This window comes from Chenopodium quinoa, unplaced genomic scaffold (assembly GCF_001683475.1).
Source record: "Chenopodium quinoa cultivar QQ74 unplaced genomic scaffold, ASM168347v1, whole genome shotgun sequence".
Lineage (NCBI taxonomy): Eukaryota > Viridiplantae > Streptophyta > Magnoliopsida > Caryophyllales > Amaranthaceae > Chenopodium > Chenopodium quinoa.
The window spans coordinates 250467-273027 of NW_018744825.1; the positions used below are offsets into that span (position 1 = coordinate 250467).

At 36.6% G+C, this 22561-nt stretch overlaps 1 protein-coding gene across 1 annotated transcript; it reads right to left on the reverse strand.

Annotated features, from left to right (window-relative positions):
• On the reverse strand, window positions 1–11294 carry LOC110704220 (3-phosphoinositide-dependent protein kinase 2-like). The gene is made up of 11 exons (XM_021882014.1): window positions 10851–11294; window positions 7854–8034; window positions 7697–7749; window positions 6564–6665; window positions 6359–6467; window positions 6207–6285; window positions 5837–6002; window positions 1104–1238; window positions 844–1007; window positions 490–712; window positions 1–276 (listed from the first exon to the last, which is right to left on the reverse strand). Exons 1-11 carry the CDS (start codon window positions 11073–11075, stop codon window positions 193–195), a joined length of 1521 nt encoding a protein of 506 aa, XP_021737706.1. The 5' UTR covers window positions 11076–11294; the 3' UTR covers window positions 1–192.
• Window positions 11295–22561: the final 11267 nt, after the last annotated feature.

A 22561-nucleotide genomic window follows, 5' to 3' on the forward strand; every position in this document is an offset into this window, starting at 1 on the left:
TGCCTCGAAAGCAAAAAAAATATATTGGTGAGATCTGGCATCGGCATAATGCCTTGAGACTGCCAGATCTTGCAATGTGATAACTTTCTATTCAACTAAAATCTTTCATGAAGTCCCCAGATTTCTGTGAATTACACTATATTCAGAAGTAACAAAAAAGTATCGCTGTATTTAAAAAAAAAAAAAAAAAATTCAACGGCTCTGAAGTCCTTCAATGGCTTTCTTCCATTGCCACGCTCTCTGCTTGGGATCTTCAAATGACATAACCTTCTTGGGCTGAAAAAAAAAAAATAAAAAAAAAAATAATTACAAATATGTATGTGAATGACAGTGTAAAAGAACAATGCAGTTGATTAAATATAAAAATGGGGAAGAGTACTACATAATAGGGCTTAAGGACTTCAAATAACATGAATCAGATCTATCCTTTGAAGAACAAACTTATTCATGTACATTGCACATCGCCAATTTTGATAAAGAAACACTCACAGTGCATATCTTAAAGTGAGAAGGACTAGAGACTTGGACATTTAGATCATTCTGATTATCAGACCAAATTATGTTCCCCTTCACTACCAGTTTTGACGGGTCCACGTAGATCAACTTTGGTTTGTTGGTAAGAATAAGCTGCACCTTCTTGCTAGACAACTTCTGCATTTTCTTCACCATAGAGATCATGAGAACAGATTCACCAAGTTCCAAGAATTGTTGCCTGTCAATACAGCATGGCAACTTTAGCAAGCTACAGATACTAGAAACAAGATAGCAAGGACTCAGAAAAAATCAAACCAGAGTCCACAAGTAAAAGAAAAGGAACAATTGTGTGCACAAAAGAGTTCCCACCATTTTGAATCGAAAGAGTCAATTGATGCAAGCCTTGTTACGTGACCCGCTCCTTCGGTAAATGATGAGGTACCACTATTCACATCAATTTGCTTTACAGCACTATCTCCAATATGTGTGCAATTCCAAGGATCTTGTGAATTGTCGGCACCACCATAATTACCCTACATGGTGCAAAGAGAAATCATCAAGTAAGGAAACTCTGCCAGAACATCAATAGCCAAAAAGATTGGAAACTGAATGGTGATGAGGAATGTTACCATAGGTTCCCTGACAAGTTTTGGAGAGGGAATGTCTCTCAAGTTAGCCCAGTCAACTCCACGGAAAAAAGGATGATTTTTTAATGCAGCATATCCCTCAGGTCCAGCACCAGGTCTTTTGCTAGGATCTATGGACTGCAAATTAACACCATCAAGAATATATATAGAGATCCATACATCATACAGTAGCTATGAGCAGTTTGCATATTAATCCCTCTGCCCCTTTCCATTCCCAACTTGGAATTATTTTAGAGCATAACTTAAGCCACTTTCATTCTTACTATTCATTTCTTCAAAAAACAATCCTCTTAACTGTCTCACAAGTCAGGGTGCTTAGTCAAAGTGGAACAAGCAACATTAAAATAAAAATTAGAAAATCATTGATTTTTAATGCCAGACATAATAGACTATAACGAACACAATTATTTGTCCCATAACAAACAAATATTGCTGATAGCTTCCTCCCATTTGCATAGCCAGAGGCTATAGCTCTAAAAGGAAGAGATAAAAAGTTTGTATGGAATAATATATTAAACGAATATACTCCCTGCATTCCTGATGCAAGAGCATCCATAAAGCCCAAGAATTGAATAAGGCTGTTTGACCTGGCTTTAAAATAGTTTATTTTACCCAGAACACCTAATTGGATGACTCCTATTACATGACATGGCTTAGGTGAATAAAGATGATCCTTGTGTCTAGAGATTCATTTGATGTTTGGACATGGAATAGAAAGGAAAACAAAATGTATGTGCTTCTTAGTGAATGGGACAACTTAGGACTGCAATATCTTCTTTATTACAAAACATTTTAAGGTGATTCTACCTGGTGATGAAAGTTAAGATCAAGAGCTTTCCATAAATAGGTCATTAGCCTATTTTGAGCAACAGATGAAGAAGTTTTGAAGATTTCGAGTTGAACAGCTGAAACTGCAAGTTGTGCGACCAATCTTGCAGATTTGCTGGCTTGTGCAAAATGAGCAAAATGCCATTTCACATATTGTAAACCACTTGTGCAAAACTTGCACGTTCATGCAACATGGGGACAGATTCAATGATACAGGAGCACAACTTCCATGAACACTTGTGCTATGCAACTTAACAGATACATATCTCTACTGTTTTAAAATGAAATAATCTTAGTCTTTCATTTTGTAATCTAAGGGTGCATAAAAGAAGATTCTTAGGGAACCCTAGAGTAGTAGTAGTCACCCATATATATAGGGAAAACTGGAAAAGAAAGCTTGTATGTAACCTTCAGATTATTTATGAAATGATGAGATTTTCTCTCTCCTACTGCGTCTACATTCACCATTTCGTTGTGGGAAACAACTTTACTTATGTAATTAACTAATTTTTAATCTAAATTTTTGAGAGATTAGTAAAGATAACCTTGTACTCTTCAAACTTGATGATTGTGGAGACAAGTGCTACACTTTTTTATTTATTAACACTTTGTTTGAATAACAAAGAAGGAAGGAAAAGAAAAGGAGGGAAAGAGGAAGGGAAAGGTAAGCCCCATTGTCCTTCCAAATCTCTCCAATTTTGGAGGGATTAATCTTATAGAGAGAGAGGGAAAATGGATCCCTCCCTCTCCTTCCCCTTCCTTCCCCCAATCTTTCACCCAAACAATAGAAAAATTACTCCTCCCTTTCTCTTCACGTCTTTTCCTTCCATCTCCGTCTTTCCAAACAAAGTGTAATTCATTGGTTTTCTTTAAAACCAAAAATCTGGAAAATAGTACATTGGAAGGTGGAAAATTGTATGAAATTTGAAGTCTTGGTGATTATCTCACAGCAAATCATAAACGCATTACGTAGTAATTTATATATGGCAACTTATTACAATTTTTAATGTCTCTCACTAAGATATAAATTGCACCATTTTTTTCACACTTGCCAATGCAATACTTTGGTCGTTATCTTTAACTACACTTTAGTAACAATTATAAAAACTTGATATTAGAAAAGTAGATATCGAGACGAATCTAATTAGAACCCAAACTAATAGTCGGTCAAAGGAGATTGTGTGAATAGTACAAAAGTAACTAAACCTAGTACCCACACTCTCTCTCCCCCCCTAATTTTCTCTCTTTACCCTTATACCCTAACCTTAGCGGCGACCGGACGACTGCCTACACCAGCTAGCATTCCTAACGGTGACTCTTCTCTCGACCACGACAATCGTACTTAGCTAGTAGCAAGAGGTTGATGTTGTTTCCGCCCCGTCGGTTTGCCGTTGATGGGGAGCGACTCCATTTTCCTACTTGATAGTTATGAACTTATTAAAGGATTAGCCTAATTATAAAGCTCTACTTATATTCTAATATTTACTTGTATAGGTATAATTTTGCTAAGCAATTATTGATTTTATGATTTGCATTAAAAATTGTCTATGAATTAATGTTCATTTCTACTTTGAATTGTACCATTTCGAGGTACATTAGTTGTACCATACACTCATTACTTTGAATTTTATAATTTATGAATATAAATTATTTGTTTAATTATTGAAATCTATACTATAGTAACAAAGGTAGCATGAAGATAAAACCTCTCACACAAGAAAAAAAAATTGATGACAAACCTCCCTTGCCCTTTTTGAAAAAAAATAAAAAAATAGTTTAAACAACAAAAAAGGTTTAGACAAAATAGAGAGCATAACTAACAAAAAGAAGCAGGGGCCATATGTTCTATAAAAAGAGAGAATGGATGATTCATTCCATACGGATTGGCATAATAGTCCAAATAATGCATTGGTAGAACTTTTGACATACAGAGAGAAGTTAGCTTCCTTGTTTCACATCATTCTATCCTTATCCAAGCAATTTGTCATTCCCTCAACGTTTCACAGAGGTAAAATGTACGAGTAGTGGCTAACATCATCATGAAAGAGCAATATTTCAGTGACTGATGTTGATCTAGCATAAATTAGTATTATCATAGAAAAAAAAATGGCTGCTTTATGCTTTCCTTGGTTTTCATGCTACTGCAAGCTTTATGTGGCTGACGAATTGTATAGGTTTCTCTGTGATACAAAATGGATTTTGGGGTATCTATGAGTTATGTATGATTAGATTGATTGCAGAAGCCCGTTGTAGTTTAAACTAGCTCAGAGTTGGTCCCAGCCGATCAAGGAGATATAGGTTTTGTCAGAGAAGATGATAAATTGAAAAGTGGAAGCAGCTCTATGAACTGAAGCAGAATACGCATATAATATGCAAAATGTATCTATGAACTGAATCTACAGAAATATATCTGTTTGATCTGCAAGTGGACAAGTTATAAAATATATCATAAGTCACAAATGAAACGGATAAAATAGAGGTTATCCTATTTAATTGACACATGCATGTATTCTTCTTCTTTCAGTTTATTATGGGAATATGATTTAAGTAGTCTTTAACTCTTAACAAAAGGATAAAAAAAATAATACAATAAAAAAAATAAAAATAAATAAAAAAAAGGTAAATAGAAAATTCACAAGGGGGTTTCAGATGGCTGTCAGTTAATTACAAGAAATGAACTAAAATTCAGAAAAATTTTAGGTCGAAAAGGAGAAAGAATTGAGAGGTTGAGTTTCCAGATTAAGGAGAGAGGAGAAAGCAGAGAAAGAGAAAAGAAAAAAAAGATTGAAGAAAGAGAATGAAAGAAGAACCAATTGAATAGAGAGAAAGAGCAAACTGACCTGGAACACCATCAGCAATGACCGTTGGTGATTGCTGGGCAGCAATCTCTGTCATAGCCTGCAACCACTAATTTCCAAATTGCTTCACCAACCCCAGATAGGTCTACTATGAATAGGGCTTTTGATTGGGGTTAAATTGAAATAAATTCCTACAATTTATCGAGAGTCATTGCTCAAATTTGCATCCTGAAGAATGAATAAGGTTAATGTGAAACCTTTATTGATTATTTTTTTTTACTTTGTGACTCAGATCTCCTCTTCTCTCACCTCAAAACATAAGGCATCCCAGGCACTGCGCCTTGTGCCCTGGTAAAGGAGAATTGAAGCGCACGCCTTTTGTATGAGGTTGCACGTAACAGTGCGGAGTGCTCCTAGGTGAGCCCTGTGCCTAGGCACGTCTAGGGTCACTTTGTAAAAACAAGCTCAAATACACCATGACAAACACCCAAGTATTGAGTCTATGAAATAATTCATGGACACAAGAATCATGGTGTTTACTTCTTTGTACTAGCTCACGTGATGTGAGTACATTTATCTAGTGATATCATATTCACCATGGTACAAATGTACAATATCCATTAGCTTGAAAAGGAAAGGTGTATTACTTTGGTATTATTGACTTACTAGGTGCTAGTTATAGTCACGAAATTTATTACACCCAATATTAAGTTTCCACAGCAGGTGCAACAGGAGCCATGCCCTCACATTCACAAAATACCCTCTCATTTGAGTGGGAAAAGTTTTACCCAACAGTGGAGAAGCTCCAGGACACATAGGGACATAAACCAAGCTTTTACTAATGAAGCAGCTCAGAACCTTGAGCGGAAGCTCATATTTAAAAAATGAGATCATATGCTAGATGCTACTTGTAAGGCAATGAGAAAATTAAAATTGAGATCCCTTCCCAAGATTTGATCTAGGCTAAGGAATTTTTGCTCAGTCTCTATAGTGATACCTAATCAGCTCAGACCAAACTATAACTTAAAAGTATCTAGGAACATAATTTAGATCCACATGCAAAAACAAACTAATTGATAACGGTCTTACCAATAAACGATCAATGAGGTCCTTTGCCTCCTCTGAAAAATAATCTGGAAGCTTAAGGTCTCTTGCGATAATTTTTTGGAAAATCAACCACTCACTTGCATCTTTGAATGGAGATGTCCCTGAAAGCATCTGATACAAGGTGCAACCAAGCGCCCAAAGATCGTTTCTGTTTCAGGAAAGGAACAAACTGCATGAAAATCGATAATAGAAAAGAATCAACAAAGATACAAATTGTTGAAGCATGGGAAAACAATTGATAAATTTGATAGATGGCTCTTTTTACAAGGAAACCAACAGTTGCAAGAAGTTGCTTCTAAGCCCATTTTACAAACTTGCTTTTCCATTGTACATCAACATGTTATCCACATACCCAAATGTTGCAGGTGAAGAATTTAGGACTTCTGGAGGAACATATGCAGCCGTTCCCACAAAAGTGCAAGCTTTGTCATCTGGTTTATTCATAAAAGAACAAAATTTAGTCTATGAGCAAACTCAACTATCCAAAATCTACAGTAGATGTACCTGATGCAGCGTTTGGAAGGACGGTTATGCTGCTATCTTGCATAGGTTTCACACTGCCAAAATCAGCAATCTTGATATGACCATCTGAGGTAAGCAGCAAGTTCTCTGGCTGCAAAATATAAGAACATTAATGAAGTAAACATTACACGGAATTACATCAATAAGCTTGGAAAGCATTGAGAAAATCAGCTAGCCAAGAGTTTACCTTAATGTCACGATGTATCAAACCCAAACCATGTATATACTCCAGTGCGTCCACAACTTCTGCAGCATAAAAGCGAGCTTCATCCTCGGACAAACGACCTTTCTGCATACAGGGATAATAATCACATACGAGAGACATATACAAAGGCAGAGTAAGTCATTGATGGGAAAAAAGCATATTAACATATTTGTACCCAAGTAATTACTTATAACTGTGGCAGATTACAGTTGAAATTAATGTCAGGACGTAGGAAGTAACAAAAGCTTCAGTAAATAAAAACATCAATGGTTCTCTTATAGTCATAATAATGTTAATTTTCAATTATGAAATCATTACAAATTTATTGTAATTTCTACTACTGGAATTGAATTATTATAGTACTCTTGCTGCATTATATGATTAAAGTGACTGTAATCCTTTCTGCTTATATGTTACAAATTAACTATTCTAACTGATTAAGTTCTCAGACTCTAAGATTCGCACAACCAATGAAGTGGCAAGTGTTGGAGAGCATCCCCATTTCAAGCTAACCTAACTCTTACCAAGAAGACTTCACCAAGAAAAACACAAAAAAGAAGAAAAAAAAAAAGAAAAAAGTTTATACCTCTATTAATTTAATGCCTGTCATTAAGTCCATAAAGAATTATCTCTGCAATTTTCTAAATTTATGACACAATTAAAGTGAAGTAATGAGGTAATACAAGTTTAAATTAAGGGGCTGTTTGGCTTCCTTTCTTTTATTTTGAAGCCAAAATATGTACATATAAAAGGTAACTTCCCCCCCCCCCCCCAACCCAACGCCCTCCTCCTAATCAGAAAGCTAGACTCACGAAGTGAAATAAATTGGGGTAAAATTATAGTATTTCTTTGGCAAACATGGAATATAAAAAACTTTATGGAACGATTGAAAAGTAGAATAGGAAGAAATTAATGAAAAAGGTGTAGTGTAACCCATATCACATAAACAATGAGAAAAAAAAAACTTTGATCTGACATTTGGCGAAGATAGATTGTACGGACATTAGTGTTTTTTTGATCAATTTGTAAGTGTATTTGGTTATCTCTAGAAATAAGAGAATTTCTGGCGAAACCCAAGATAGTAATTGAGCAGAATAGCAGATTCATATACTTACCCTGGTTATCTGGTCAAAAAGCTCCCCACCTTCACATGATTCAAGAGCCATATCTTCATCACCAAGAAACAAGTTTAACAAAGATTTGAAAAAAAAAATCAAAAAAAGAGAAAAGGCCACATTACAGAAAGATAATGAATAGACAAAAATACCCTACATAAAGAAAAGGTATCCTGAAAAGTAAAGAACAGTCGCACAATGCCAGGATGATCTAATTGATCAAGAACTATTCTTTCCAACTTCACATAAGAAGTTTTATTTTCCTTAGTGATGAACTTCTTATCCATAATCTTCAAGGCATAGATAACCCCTGTATCTTTCTTCCTTGCCCGCACCACCTGCAAATCCATGCATGAATTAGAAACAGCACACAAATTAGAGAGGAAAAATTCTAATCGAGGAAGCATGTAAGCACAAAAAGACTGCCAAGATGCATCCATACTATAATTTACAAGATAAAAACTTGAAAAATAAAAAATCCCTCTAACAAGTGCAAAATCCTGGATGTCCAACCATATATTCAGTAGGAAAAAAACTCTCTTTTAACTAGCCTGACTCATACTGCATGAGTTGTCCAGGTCCCCACTATGATCCTTTACAAATAATGCATTACACCAAAACCACCAAAGAAAGAAAAACACAACCCACTTACACCATTTCATCCGACAAAAAGAGTAGAAACAGACACAATAGCACTAAGAAGGAAATTAAACCAGTAGTTATCGTCATGAATTTTCAAATTTTGATTTCCTGAAACAAACTTTAAGTCTGTCTTCTAAAATTTGAAAAACGTCTTAATTCAACTTCATCCAAGTCACTTCAAGAATGAAGTTAGAGCTTAAGCCCACATTTTACTATACTTCAACCATAAAACCCATCATCCAATGTCAGGTATACACTGCCCACCAAAATTGATGAAGTATTCTTGTGATTTTGGACAAAAATTCTTCAAGATAATGGAACTTTACAAAGGGTTATTAAGAGTGGAATTCTTTAAGATAGAGAGAGATTTTACAGAGTGGTTGTTAAGAATGTAATTTGAATAAAGGGCAAAACATATCAAAGATTTTTAAGTTTAGTCTTTTGAAAAAACAGCTTTCAGGGGGATTTGGGAGAAGTTAGTATATAATGGGAAGGGTAAGAACATGAACGAGAAGAAGTCTTCATTGAAATGTTAAGTTACTAAGAAAATGTACCTCAATCTCCTCCATCAAAGTGTTCACACAAAGTTTGAAAAAGAAAATTAAGCTTCTCAATCTTCCATTTCACACAAAGTTTGATAAAGAATGATGTTATAACAAATATTAATAAGCTAATTGAACTTAACTTGAAACTTTCATACCTTTTCATTGTAGCTCAAATCAGACTTATGATCTATCAACGGAAAGCTCTAGAACTCAAATTTCATCTCTAAGTGGAATCAACTTGAAATAATTTGTAGCAAAGAAGATATTGTTGTCCAAAGTTGACCATCCATTAACAATTAAGCACATTAACATTGTTTCCACCCTTGCTCTTGTCGAGACACAAAAGTAACCTAGATACACTTAAGCTAGCTCGTAAAATGGGATAATCATCCACATATTGGTGTTGGGAAATAAATAACACCATTCGAAACTAGGTAATTTATCCAAATTCAACCTACAAGCTTCATGGATGCTTCCGCAACAAATACCCTAGAGATCAATAATAAACCATACAACCTCTAAGTTGCACTAGTTCCAATTACAAAGGAAGGTATGCGTCGTGTACCTAAGTTGTGCTGGTGCAACACCTTTTGCATATTAGGTGGGGCAATTTCAACCCGAGGTAGTGTGCTTCAATTCAATGAGACACATTAACATAGCTGCAACATTTTCCTTGTAAAATAATCCAATATTACTTGAAAGTTGGAGCAATTCTCTTACATGAAAGGACCCACTTCTTTTCATTATTTCTCTTACTTGCTTTGGGACCACTTTACTTACTACTTTCCAAATAAAAAGAGCCTCACTCAAACCCCTCAAAAGCAATGGCCTACTTCCCATAAAATATGACAAATAAAGACACCATTATCAACTAAAACACAATCAAATTTGAAGGTCGTTTTGCATAAAATACTGCGCTGAAACTGATGAATGATTCTACTTTGACAAACGTGACTAATCTAGGACGGAAAGAGTATAATATATTGGTTCTACACCTAATAAATGATTGTCATAACAAGTCATGTCCAAATTTAAAGATTTTACTTATTAGGTATATTGAGAATTTTAGTTCTTAAACAAAATCATCATCGAGGAACACAAAGTTACAGAATTAGCAACAAAATTAAACCATCGCCAACCTGAGGTTCACTTTAATATTTAGAGTGTTGCTGGTACATCGCAACCTTGCCCCTTTCCAAAAACAAATAAGGATAGAATTTTCTGTTCAATTGGGTGTTGCTAAGTGTTCTAAATCTGTCTCTACATAGACAACCTATGGAGGCAAGTGATTAACTCTTTTGCAATATGGAAAGCCTAAGCAAATTTATATGAGGTAATAAAACAAGGAAGTGACCATTCACAAAATTTGGACCTTGACTCTTACATTTACCAGTGTGGCATAGAATAATACATCTAGCCAAGGTTTCCTTTTGATGAGATCACTACAAAGCCATTGCTTCTATCCTAAACATACACTAGCTGCCTCTGCAAGCTGGATATACACGAGTCTCCTTACCTTCTCAAATAACCTCATCGCATGAAAAACACTTCAAAACTGAATAGAATACCACATTCGCCAATCACCAAATGATTCCTTAAGTTTCAGATGCATTTCGAAACCATGGCAATCATCGATTATTTAAACAAAGAGAAGCACAATAACACAGTAACTATTACATTAACCATCCAGAACCTTGCATGCGAAATGATTTTCATCCATCATACCCTTAAACTTTTCCAATTTTATGAGCAAAATCAAGAGTCTCTGATCAAATATTTCATACAACTAGCAACCCTCCCCAAATGTCAGGCCTACAATATGCACATTTTAGGAAAAGTCACTGGAAATCATCAAAATTACATAAATATAACAATAACCCATGAAACAAAATATCAAAATACATGAAATAATCAATTGAAAGCAATAAAATAACCCAAAAATTAAAATTAAAAAATAAAATTATAACCTTAGAATATGAACCAACACCATAGATCTTCCCTAATTCAAAATCTTCGACGGTGAAATTCTCCTGAGGAGCCCTAAATTGAAAGCTTTTACCTCTTTGAACACCGCCAAGACCACCTCCGCCACCGCCTCGGCCGCCATTATCGGATGATTCATCTTGAATCCTCAACTTCGAATCAAATTCCTGCTCCATTATCGCACCTTCTCCTCCGACTACTGCCAACATCTCTCTTTTTTCTCTCTCCTCCTTCAAATACCTCACATTCTCACCATTCCATAAAAACTTGAAGGAAAAAATAAAGGAAAGAAAAGAAAAACAAAAGCGAAAAAAACGGAAGATACCACTGAATCTTGTGTCATCTGAAAACTTTATTAACAGCTTTATTTATTTATATTTATCTTCCTTTTTTTTCGCCCTTGTTTTTTCTTGTTTTTTACAAGATACTTTCTTTCATTTCGAAAATATATAATTTTTTTTTAAGAAGTCTCTCGCATCTACAATTGATTATTCACCATCAAATAAGAATTAATTGGAAAAAGACTAAGAATCCAATTACATAGATATAATAATTCGGCACATTCTCGATTTGTTGTGTGTTATACAACTTTTTGAGTGGATCCGTCGTCGCTTCGTAATTTTTTGAGGAAGAAAAATTCTTGTGATAATTTTATATCCTAAATCTGAGTAATCAATATCAACCGTAGCCCCGCCTCAGCTTGTCTTTCGAAGGAGTTCGAAAAACCTTATCTTTCAAAGAAGAAAAACCTTTTCTTTAAAGGGAAAAAATTCCTCTCAAGCGGAGGAACCATTATTATAAGCTAAAAACAAATAAAAAAAAGCAAAAAAAAAAACTAAGATTGGGGCTCCGGCGGCAATATCCGATCGAAGCCCCTCAAAAATTAACAATGGATGCTATGGTTTAGGAGAAAGGAGAGAGGTTAGGGTTTTTTGAAAATATATATTTTTACTTAATACTCCCTCCGTCCCATAATACTTGACACAGTTATCATTGAAAGGAATGGTGTCCTTCCAACAAGTGTATTATTCTGATAGAGGGTTCAGAATTATTACAGAGCTAATTGTTCAGTAAGATCAAGTGATCGGAATGCCTAGGTGGAGGCCGCTTCCGATCAGTAATATTAAGGTACAATTAATATTACAGCTTAATCTTAACTGAACCCTTCGGGTCGAACCCAATCGAACAACCGATCCGAGACAATGAATCAATCCGAAGGATTCGATGAGTCGTCGGAGTTTTACGAACACAGACGTCGGATATCGAGCCTATGGTGTCGAAACCGAGCGTCGCAAAATCACAAGCAACAAGTTCGAGCGTAGCCATAGCATCACTATGGCCTAACCATGTGGACGCTAGGCTAGCTCGAGCTAGCATGCACAATGCATGGCTAGGCACACCTTGCGTGTAGACACACATAGCAGCACCATCGCAGTGCTAGGCACTAGCGTGTGTGCGTGCGTGTGTAGCACAACACCGTACCATCGCAGTGCTAGGCACTAGCGTGTGTGCATGCGTGTGTGCCTTCGCACAGCACAGCACCATCGCAATGCTAGGCACTGGCGTATGTGCGTGCGTGTGTGCCTTCGCACAGCTCATCGCACCATCGTAGCACATAGCACAGCACTAGGCAGTGTAGCCATGTTCGTGTGCATCACTAGCACAGCACCAAGCAATAGCATGCTTGTGCGTGTGGCTGGCGAGGCAATGCCCAGCATGCGTGGTTCGCTAGCAGCACACATGCTGGCTATGCGATGTGTGTGCGAGAGGTTAGGCAGCAGCACTACGCACTAGCCAGGAAGGTTGTGCGTGTGTGTGTCCGTTGGCTAGGCAGCAGCACTACGCTAGCAGCGCCCAGCGACCCAGCAGCACGTAGCACGCACATGCTGGACGTGCTGGGGCCATTGCGTGCTGGAAGCTTGAGCTGGCTGGTGTGTTGGGGTGCTAGCTGGCTGCCAACCCACCTGCCTTTGTGAGTGGCGGTATAGGAGAGGTGGGGACCAAGGCCTCAAGGCTTCCCTTGGGGAGCTAGGCAATGGTCTCCCCATGGGATATGGTCCTCACCTAACCCATTCTCCCCTCTTGCCACTTGTTGCTATGTGATTGCATTTGCTTAATAATTTATTTTAGAATTAAATAAATTAATGCATTTGCACATGATCCCACATTGATCATGAAATGGGATTCAAGTCCCCATTCTCTATAAATACCCCTTGGTTGGGATTTTGAAAATACACAACTTGAGTAGATCTCAAAGGTATCTCCATTGTTGAGAAAGCCTTAAGTTCGTAAAACTCCCTTTTTATTTGATTGGGTCCCGACTAACCTTCGGGACTTGGATCTCTCGGGTCGGGGTTCGTGGGTACGAGCCGTCGGAGACCTTGCGATTGCGAGGTTCAAGTAAGAGCTCTTTTGGTGAGCGAAGCACGCGTCTAGGGTATAATTCTTTCTCCCCTTTTCTCTTAATTATGTATTAATTATGTTTTGCATGCTTTAATTGCTTTAGTTATCGGGGCGGGTCTTGGTGGGTTTCCTTCCGCGTAGAGTGGGTCTCTACGAAACCCTACAGCTATCGGAGCCGCGCTCCTTTTAATTATTGTAATTATTTATTAATTAAGGTATTTTAAAGTGGATTTAAATTCTGGTTTTGCTTTTCTAATTAGATTAGAAGTACGTTTTTAAAATAGTTTTAATCTCATATTTTTCGGTTTTGGTCTGGGAACTCGGATTTTGGCTCAAAAATAGTGCTTTTTGGGTGGAATCGACATTCTAAATCAGTTTCAACCCTCTTTGAGAACTGTCCAGAAGCCAAATTCGAACCAGAAACCCATTTTTTTGAGGGTTTTTTCGTTTTCAACGAAAATTTTAAATCTTTTATGCCTTGATTAATGCAAGCAAGGGTAGATTAAATGCATTTTTGCATCCCTAATCTACTGCAATTTAAATATCTTTTAAGCATGATTATGGAGTTATAATGTGTGCTTAAGTTGATATGTTCTTTTTCACATAAACTTGTTTTTTCACAATTATGCAAATAAATTGCATTAATAAGTGAATGTTTATTGTGAATGTGTAATGTTAAAGTTCCTAGCATGTTAAAGATCCAATCTTTAAATATTTAAATGGTTGGAATCTTGACTCTAAATTCCATGTTGAACTAATTTTGGATTTTTTTTTTCATATTTGGTTGATTAAAATCCTTAAAGTTCAAATGCTTGTGATTATTTTTCATTAATCTTCATATTGGAAGATGTAATCTTGTTATTTTACACAAGTATAAAAGTTGGAAATTTTTTTCATTGGATGACTAGTTTATTTTTCCAACTCCCTATTTGTCAAAATCCATTATTAATTTGCATATTAGTTAAATTAATTATGGACATAGCTTTTTCAATTTTAAGTATCAAGAAATACCTAAAATATTCCAAGGTAATTTTGGAAATTTAGGCTTGTGCACCATTAAAATTGAATTTAATTAAGTTGGACTTATTTTATTTTCATTTTACCCTAAATTAATTCTAAAATAAATTTAGATTAATTTTACGTGACACGTAAATGGGGATTAAAATCCCGAGGAAAATGCACGCAAATCGAGGCAAAAACCCCAAGCGTCACCAAGGCTAGCAGGGTATGGTGCGCACAGAGCTGTGCCTTGATGTTGCGCTGCTGTGTGGTGAGGGATGCAAGGAGGGTGATGCGTGGGTAGTAGGCCAAGGCTGCTGAAGCGCTTGGGCACGCTGCTGGGCAGCATGGCAGCAAGCCCCAGCCAGCCCGCCACTTGCTGGCAGGCGCCAGCATGCGCAGCATGCAAGGCAGGCTGCTGGTGCTAGCAGCATAGCATGCTACGCTAGGCGTTGCATGCTAGCACCACGCACCAAGCACACCCCATGGGCTGCCTAGAAGCCATGTTGCGCAACCCACAAGGATACAAGTGGGTTGTTTTTGCTTAATTTCGGGCTATGTGTTTTTGCGAAAATTTTGTCGCTTTAAAATATTTATGTAATTATTTTAACGAGGTTGGACCTTGATTTTTCCGGCTCTTGCAAAAATTTTTGATTTAGACAAACTTGGGTTAACCGGCTTAATTAATTAGATTGATTAAGTTGGATGCGGAATTTAGTGGGAGCTTAGCTAATTCCGTGTACAAATTGCACCTTAGCAATACATAATTTATTAAACAATTTTGACTAGTATTAATTAGGCGCGTTAATTGGATTAACCACCTAAGTTAGTTACTAGTTTTGCGTGTTTACTTATTTTATCTCGTAAAATGCATGGGCCATTCACAAATAGTGAATGGGTGAATGAAAGATTGTTTCAAAACAGGTTTTGAGAAAATGGCAACTAGTGGGACCCGACTAGGATAAAAAATATGGACTGCGTTCCCTTACATATTTTTGTAAATCTAAATACGGTTTGCGTACCGTTAAGTATTTTTGTACTTTAGATTAATCTTAGTCTTAGTAGCTAGTTAATTTTATTTTGGCAAAGATGTCTCAAGACGGAATTTCGATGAAGACAAGCCAAGATGAAGACCCTTGAAGATTTGAAGATTTCAAGGGGTCATGCTAGTTGCCAAATGCATCAAATTTATGCCTTATATATATATTGTTGTTATATTCATATATATATATATATATATATATTGTGAATGATAGATGCATGTTTAGGATTTCTATATGTTGTGATGATTAGTTAAGTTCACTTAAATTAACCAACTTAGAAACCCTAGGTCCCTTAAAATATTGAGCTAAAATTTGTCATTCCAAGAACAACACTTACTGAACTAATGCCCGTACGTTATGGGCTACGCCAAAGCGAGGCATCACTACTTCCCTAGGAACGTAAGGTATACGAGTTGATCTTGGTTAAGCTCAACGATATCAGTAAGGAGTCCTTAGATGTCGTGGAAAAAGAGATAAAATGTCAAGAAAGCATTAGATGCGACGTTTTATCAAACCGAGAGTAGCTTAGAGCTATTAGAAATTGGATTGCTTACCCTAAAATACCTAGTGTTAAGACAAGCCAAAGCATGCTTAATCACTTTTTTTATTTTTGGGATCTCGGAATCATTTTATTCTCGCTTAAAAGGGACAAATTATTAATGCGTGGATAAAATGCTCAACAAGATTGAAAATTTGCATGAACGCTTTTAAAATTCAAACTTATTGATTATATGAATGGATTTTCATTTCAAATTCTTTCAATTGTAGAACAATGTTGTAACACCCCCAAATCTCCTTCTACGGAATATGTAGAAAATACATATAAATACCATAGAGATAGACTTGGGCGTATAACCGCCGCGTGATAACGCAAGGCACATACTTTGAAAATACTTTTGTAGCGGAAATTCTTTATTCTTATTAATAAAACTTTAAATAAACTTGTTCATAAATTGTGACACAAAAACGACTACAACTTTTCCTAAGCTAGGTGAAATTCCCGTGGACTCCCGTATGCATCAATCAACTTCCACCTGAAACATTCACCTACTTACCATAAATGGTAAACAGGGCAAAGCCAAAACAAAAGCACGTTTTAGCAATTATGCTAAGTAGGTTATGTGTAAGATAAGTAAAACATAATTTAAATCATTTAAGTTTAATTCAAAGAATTCCAATGCCATACTCATGTAAGAGCTTTTCCAATTCAATGCTTTTAAGACAAGTTTAAAACTCAATCGATTATGTTCCAAAACCATTTCCTCACTAAGTGTGCACACCCCCCAAGTGGTTTACTTTATGAACAAAGTCCAATTTTGAGGAAAGGCTAGGTCATGCAAAGTCCATAGCCTTCTCTAATCCATTCCCTAAGTGGGATTCATAACCATATCGATTGATTGCTTAAAAGCACCTTTAAAAAAATCCGTTATACTTGGACATCAATAAACTTGTAAATCATTTTTTAATCCAATCCTTTTAATAATTTTAATCGCAATTCAAAGTCTCTTTGATTAACCAAAATCATTAATTTCAAGCTATCATAAAACACAATTTCATATAGTAAAACATAATTTCATACGGCACATAATTTCATAAGAACTATATTAAAACATAATTTCATAGTCAACTTTCGAAGGTATCAAACCACATAATGTACCTTAATTTCGAATATCAATCAACACTTCGCACTTTCAAAGTTCAATCACGAATACACCTTGCAATTAACATAACCATACGGTTATCACAACATCTTTAGACATAAACCTAAATCTAATGTGCATGGACTATAAAAATCTTTTAAAAATAATACTTTAATATAAAATTATAACAGTGAAATAGGTAATTATATTTTAGAAAACTAACCATGAAGAAAATAAAGGAATATGATTAAAGGAAATTGAATTTGCGTTGGAAAGAATAGGCAGAACTTGCAGAGGTCATAAATCCTTTGATATAACTTCGAATTGGGTGATTCTTGAGCCTAACCTCAAGTATTTTTCAAGAGGAATAATTTTTTGTGAAAGTAAAAAATCCAAAAACTGAGCAGAAGTGCCCGAAAAATTTTCTCCAAAGATATACGGGCAGATTTTCTTTTAGAAAAGAGGAAAAGAAAAAATAGGAAAAGTTTGAGGGAAAAGAAGAGTAAAAGAAAAGGAGGGAATTGATTTTTTGGTGTGAAGAATATGAGAGGTATGAGGGGGTATTTATAGGTGTTTAAGTGATGAGTTTATAGCAATTTAGGGTTGTATAATTTATGGAAATTTAAAGAATAGAAATTAGGGTTTTAAATGTATGGAAGGATATTAGATTTTATTTGATCATGATATTTTGTTTGGTAGGTTTTGAGCTTGGAGTGCAAGTATAGAATAGGATCAAATAATTTTTAGACTTAATAATAGAAATAAGGAAATTTAAAGGATTTTATTTTTAATAAAATAAATTAAAAATCCTTTAGAAAATTCATGAGTGGCCGAAAATATTGAGCTAAATATTGTTCAATATTTTCGGTCCTCTTATGTTAGTTTAGGGATTTTGTAAAATAATTTATTTGCCTAAAATTAATAATCCAATAAATTTTATTTTGTGAAAATTAATACTTGAAAGAATAAAATCAGATTTTTATTAAATAATTGGGGTGGCCGAAAATTTGACTTATATTAATTAATTAAATCAGATTTTTATTATATAAAATCTGAAAATTAATTCTTTAAAAATATATTTCATGAAAATAATTAATTTGGAAAGATATTAAAACAATTTAGATTTTTATTCTATGAAAACCGAAAATACAATTCAATTAATCTACCGAATTAATATAATTTCGGTTTAGCTATTTAATTTTGAGAAATCAAAAATACTATTTATAACAAAAATACTATTTATAAATTTAAATAGTTTCATTTATTGGATTATCCAATTTAATTAGTTTTGTAAAATAATGATTTAGGCGCCAAAATTTAAATATCATTTTGGCTCCAAAACTAAAATACTCTTTAGGAAAATAATTAATTTAGATAATACGTCAAAAATACGAGACTAAAATACTCTTTAATTTAGAAAATACCTTTAAAAAATACGGGGTATTACAAATGTCTGCAAGTAACTCAAACAACAACCAATTCTCTTTACGCTCAATTCTCGACAAGGAGAAGTTGAGCGGGCCAAATTTTCTTGATTGTCAAAGAAATTTGCGTGTTGTACTTATGCAAGAGCAAAAGGAATACGTCCTTGATGAGGAAATGCCCGACACTCCCAATGAGGAGGTCACTCAGGCTGCCCTTAACCGATGGCAAAGTGCTAATCGGGATGTCAAATGCATCATGTTGGCCACTATGTCTCCGGACCTTCAAAAGACTTTCTTTGAAAAGGAGACGACTTTTGAGATCATTTCTGAGCTGCAGAATATGTTCCAAGAGCAGGCCCGAACTGAAAGGTTCAAAATCCACAGGTAGATCCTTGAGAGTAAGCTCAAGAAAGGAGAGCCAGTCAGTTCGCATGTCCGCAAAATGATTGGATTATTTGAGAATATGGAAAGGCTTAATGGTGGGTATTCAACTGAGATGGCAATTGACATCATTCTCCACTCGCTTCACAAAGGCTATGATCAGTTCAAGATGAACTATAATATGCATAGCATGGAGAAAACTCTCACCGAGCTTCATGGTATGTTGAAGCAAGCCGAGCAAACCCTCAAAGATGAGGGAAAGCATGATATGCTCATGGTGAGAAAGGGCAAGCCATTTAAGCACTCGGGCAAGAAGAAGAGCTTTAAAGGGAAAAAGAAAAATTTTCCGCCTAAGTCAAACACTGCCAAGGGCAGCAAGGACAAAAAGGTAGCCTCTTCTAAATCCGACTCTGAATGTTTCCACTGCAAGAAGAAGGGACATTGGAAATGGGACTGCCTCAAATTCAAGGAAGATAAGAAGAACGACACCGTTGCTTCTTCATCAGGTATTTTTGTTATAGACTTAAACTTCGCTAGCAAAACATCATGGGTATTAGATACCGGATGTGGCTCACACCTTTGTTCCAATGCTCAGGGATTAAGGATAAATAGGAGGCTAGAGAAGGGAGAGGTTGAGCTTCGGGTCGGCAATGGAGTAAGGATGTCTGTCGTCTCCGTTGGAACTCTCAGTTTGTCTTTGCCCTCTGGGCTTATTTTAGAACTTGACAATTGTTATCATGTTCCTAGAGTTACCAAAAACATTATTTCAATTTCGGTGTTGGACGCCAAAGGTTTTGAATTTCGAATTAAGAACAAAAGTTGTTCATTTTATTTCGATAATGTTTTATATGGTAAGGCATATTCAGAAAATGGTCTTTATGTGCTTTCTCTTGACAAACAAGTTTATAACATTAATGATACGACCAAAAGGGCTAAGACCATCGAGTCGAATCAAACCTACTTTGGCATTGTCGTCTTGGCCATATTAACGTCAAACGCATCAAGAAACTTCTACAAGAAGGTGTTCTTGACTCATTCGACTTGGAGTCGTTTGAAAATTGCGAAGGATGTCTATTAGGCAAGATGATAAAACAGCCGTTCTCCAAGTTGGGAGAAAGGGCAAGTGACTTATTAGGTCTAATACACACGGATGTATGTGGACCAAAGAGTACACCCGCAAGACAAGGTTACCGATATTTCATCACTTTCACCGACGATTTTAGTAGATATGGCTATATCTACCTAATGTCGAATAAATCTGAATCTTTTAAGAAATTCAAAGAATTTCAGAGAGAAGTTGAGAACCAACTTGGAAAGAAAATTAAAGCACTTCGATCAGATCGAGGTGGCGAATATTTGAGCCATGAATTCGACAATCACTTGAAAGAAAATGGTATTCTTTCAGAGCTAACACCTCCCGGTACTCCTCAATGGAACGGAGTGTCCGAACGGAGGAATCGAACCTTGTTAGACATGGTTCGATCAATGATGGGTCTTAGTGAACTTCCTATCTCTTTTTGGGGACATGCGCTACAAACCGCGACACTAACACTGAACCGAGCTCCGTCAAAAGCCATTGAAAAGACTCCATATGAATTATGAACTAAGAAACCTCCTAGGTTGTCTTTTCTCAAGATTTGAGGATGCGAAGCATATGTCAAACGATTAATTTCGGACAAACTTCACCCCAAATCAGACAAGTGTTTGTTTGTGGGATACCCAAAAGAAACCAAAGGGTATTACTTCTACAATAAATCCGAGAACAAAGTGTTTGTTGCTCGTGATGGTGTCTTTTTGGAGAAGGAACACCTTTCCAAAATGACAAGTGGGAGGAAAATCGAACTCGACGAAGTTCGAGAGGACGAGCAACAATGTCAACCTGATAAAAATGACAATATAAGTGCTTTGGAAGCAGCTGAGAAGATTGGTCAGAATCAAACAGACAATGTAAATGCTCAACCCATTACCCTTTGTAGGTCGCAACGGCTAAGATCTCAACCAGACAGATACCTTAGTATTGTCTTAACCGATGATCAGGCCATCCTAGTTATGGATGATGTTGAGCCAGCGACATACAAAAAAGCTATGACGAGCCCCAACTTTGCTAAATGGCAAGAGGCCATGAAATCCGAGATGGACTCCATGTCTGAAAATCAAGTCTGGGACTTGGTGAATTTGCCCGAGGGTTACACACCCATCGGTTGCAAATGGATCTTCAAACTGAAGACAGACAAATATGGAAATGTATCAATATACAAAGCTAGACTGGTGGCGAAAGGTTATAGACAAATCCACGGGATTGACTATGATGAAACTTTTTCACCGGTTGCAATGCTAAAGTCTGTCCGGATTATCCTAGCAATTGCTGCATATTACGATTATGGAATATGGCAGATGGATGTCAAAACCGCCTTCCTGAATGGGATTTCGGAAGAAACTGTGTATATGACACAGCCAGAAGGTTTTGTTGATCCAAACAACGCTGGAAAGGTATGCAAGCTTAAGAAGTCCATTTATGGACCGAAGTAGGCAAGCAGAAGTTGGAATCTGCGATTTGATGAAGCCATCAGCAAGTTTGGTTTTATTAAGAATCCAGATGAGTCTTGTGTCTACAAGAAGGTCAGTGGGAGTGACATCGCATTCCTAGTCCTATATGTCGATGACATACTGCTCATTGGAAACAACACAAAATTACTAGAGTCCGTAAAGGGCTGGTTGGGAAAGTGCTTTTTGTTTCGGGGTTTTTTGATGTGTCTTGCGGGAGAGTTACAATTCCAAGAATGCCCTTCGACCGCCTGTACCTGCAAAACCACGAAGAATCCGATTGGGTGGAGCTCCGCCTCCGACGATCAAGTCAGTGATGTACGGGAGGAAGAAAGTGCGTTAAAGAGTAATTACTTCTCGCGTAATGGGAGAATTCCGCAATTAAGATTGCTCGGGTTTGGTGTAAATGTATTTGTGATTGTATTGAATGCCCTGTTAATGAAGATTCTCCCACTATTTATAGTGGGGAGCATTGGTTCCCCATTTAGGGTTCCTAGGACACGTGTCAGCAGGGGATTGGAGCCCTGCTGACCAATGGCAAGGTGCCACGTGTCGCTCAGCCATTGGGCCACGTGGCTGGGGTAATTTTACCCCAAACATTTGCCCCTCTCAGGTGTGACGTGGCAAGGTGCCACGTGGCACCTGAGAAGAAGATTTTTTTTTAACCCCTTCAAATTCTAACTGAAGGAAGAGGGAAAAGGAGAAGGGGAAAGGTCGCGCCCCTTCGTCTTCCGGAACAACCCCTATAATAAGTAGGGGTGGAAGCACACGAGAGCTCATTTACAAACTTCGTGAAATTTCTTGAATTTTGAGAGCATCCGGCATTTCAGAGCATCCAGTACTTGAAATTCAAAGCACACGGAGACTTCATAGTTTTAAGAGCACTCGGTTTTCAGACCACCTGTGCAGTAGCAAGCAAGCAAAAGATTTTTGAGAGGGTACCTCAGAGAACCCAGCCGGTATTCAAACCGCCTGTGTCTTCGCAAGCATCCCCAAGAAATTTCTTGAGGTTTTCAACACTTTACTCTAGGTACCGTCTCTATTCTTTCTTGCTTTTCCATGTTTTTCCGTTTGCGTCTTTTGCTTGCATTTTTGTGTATAAGTCCCATAGGTAGATGGACCCGTTATACCCATACCCGGACCATAGTTGTGAACTCAGCCGGTCAATTGATACGGCTGAGTCTAGAACTGGATCTGCCGCCTCTGATCTTTGGAATTTCCCTTTTTCAACGCTTGTATCGACCGACTCCGTGTCTGTGCA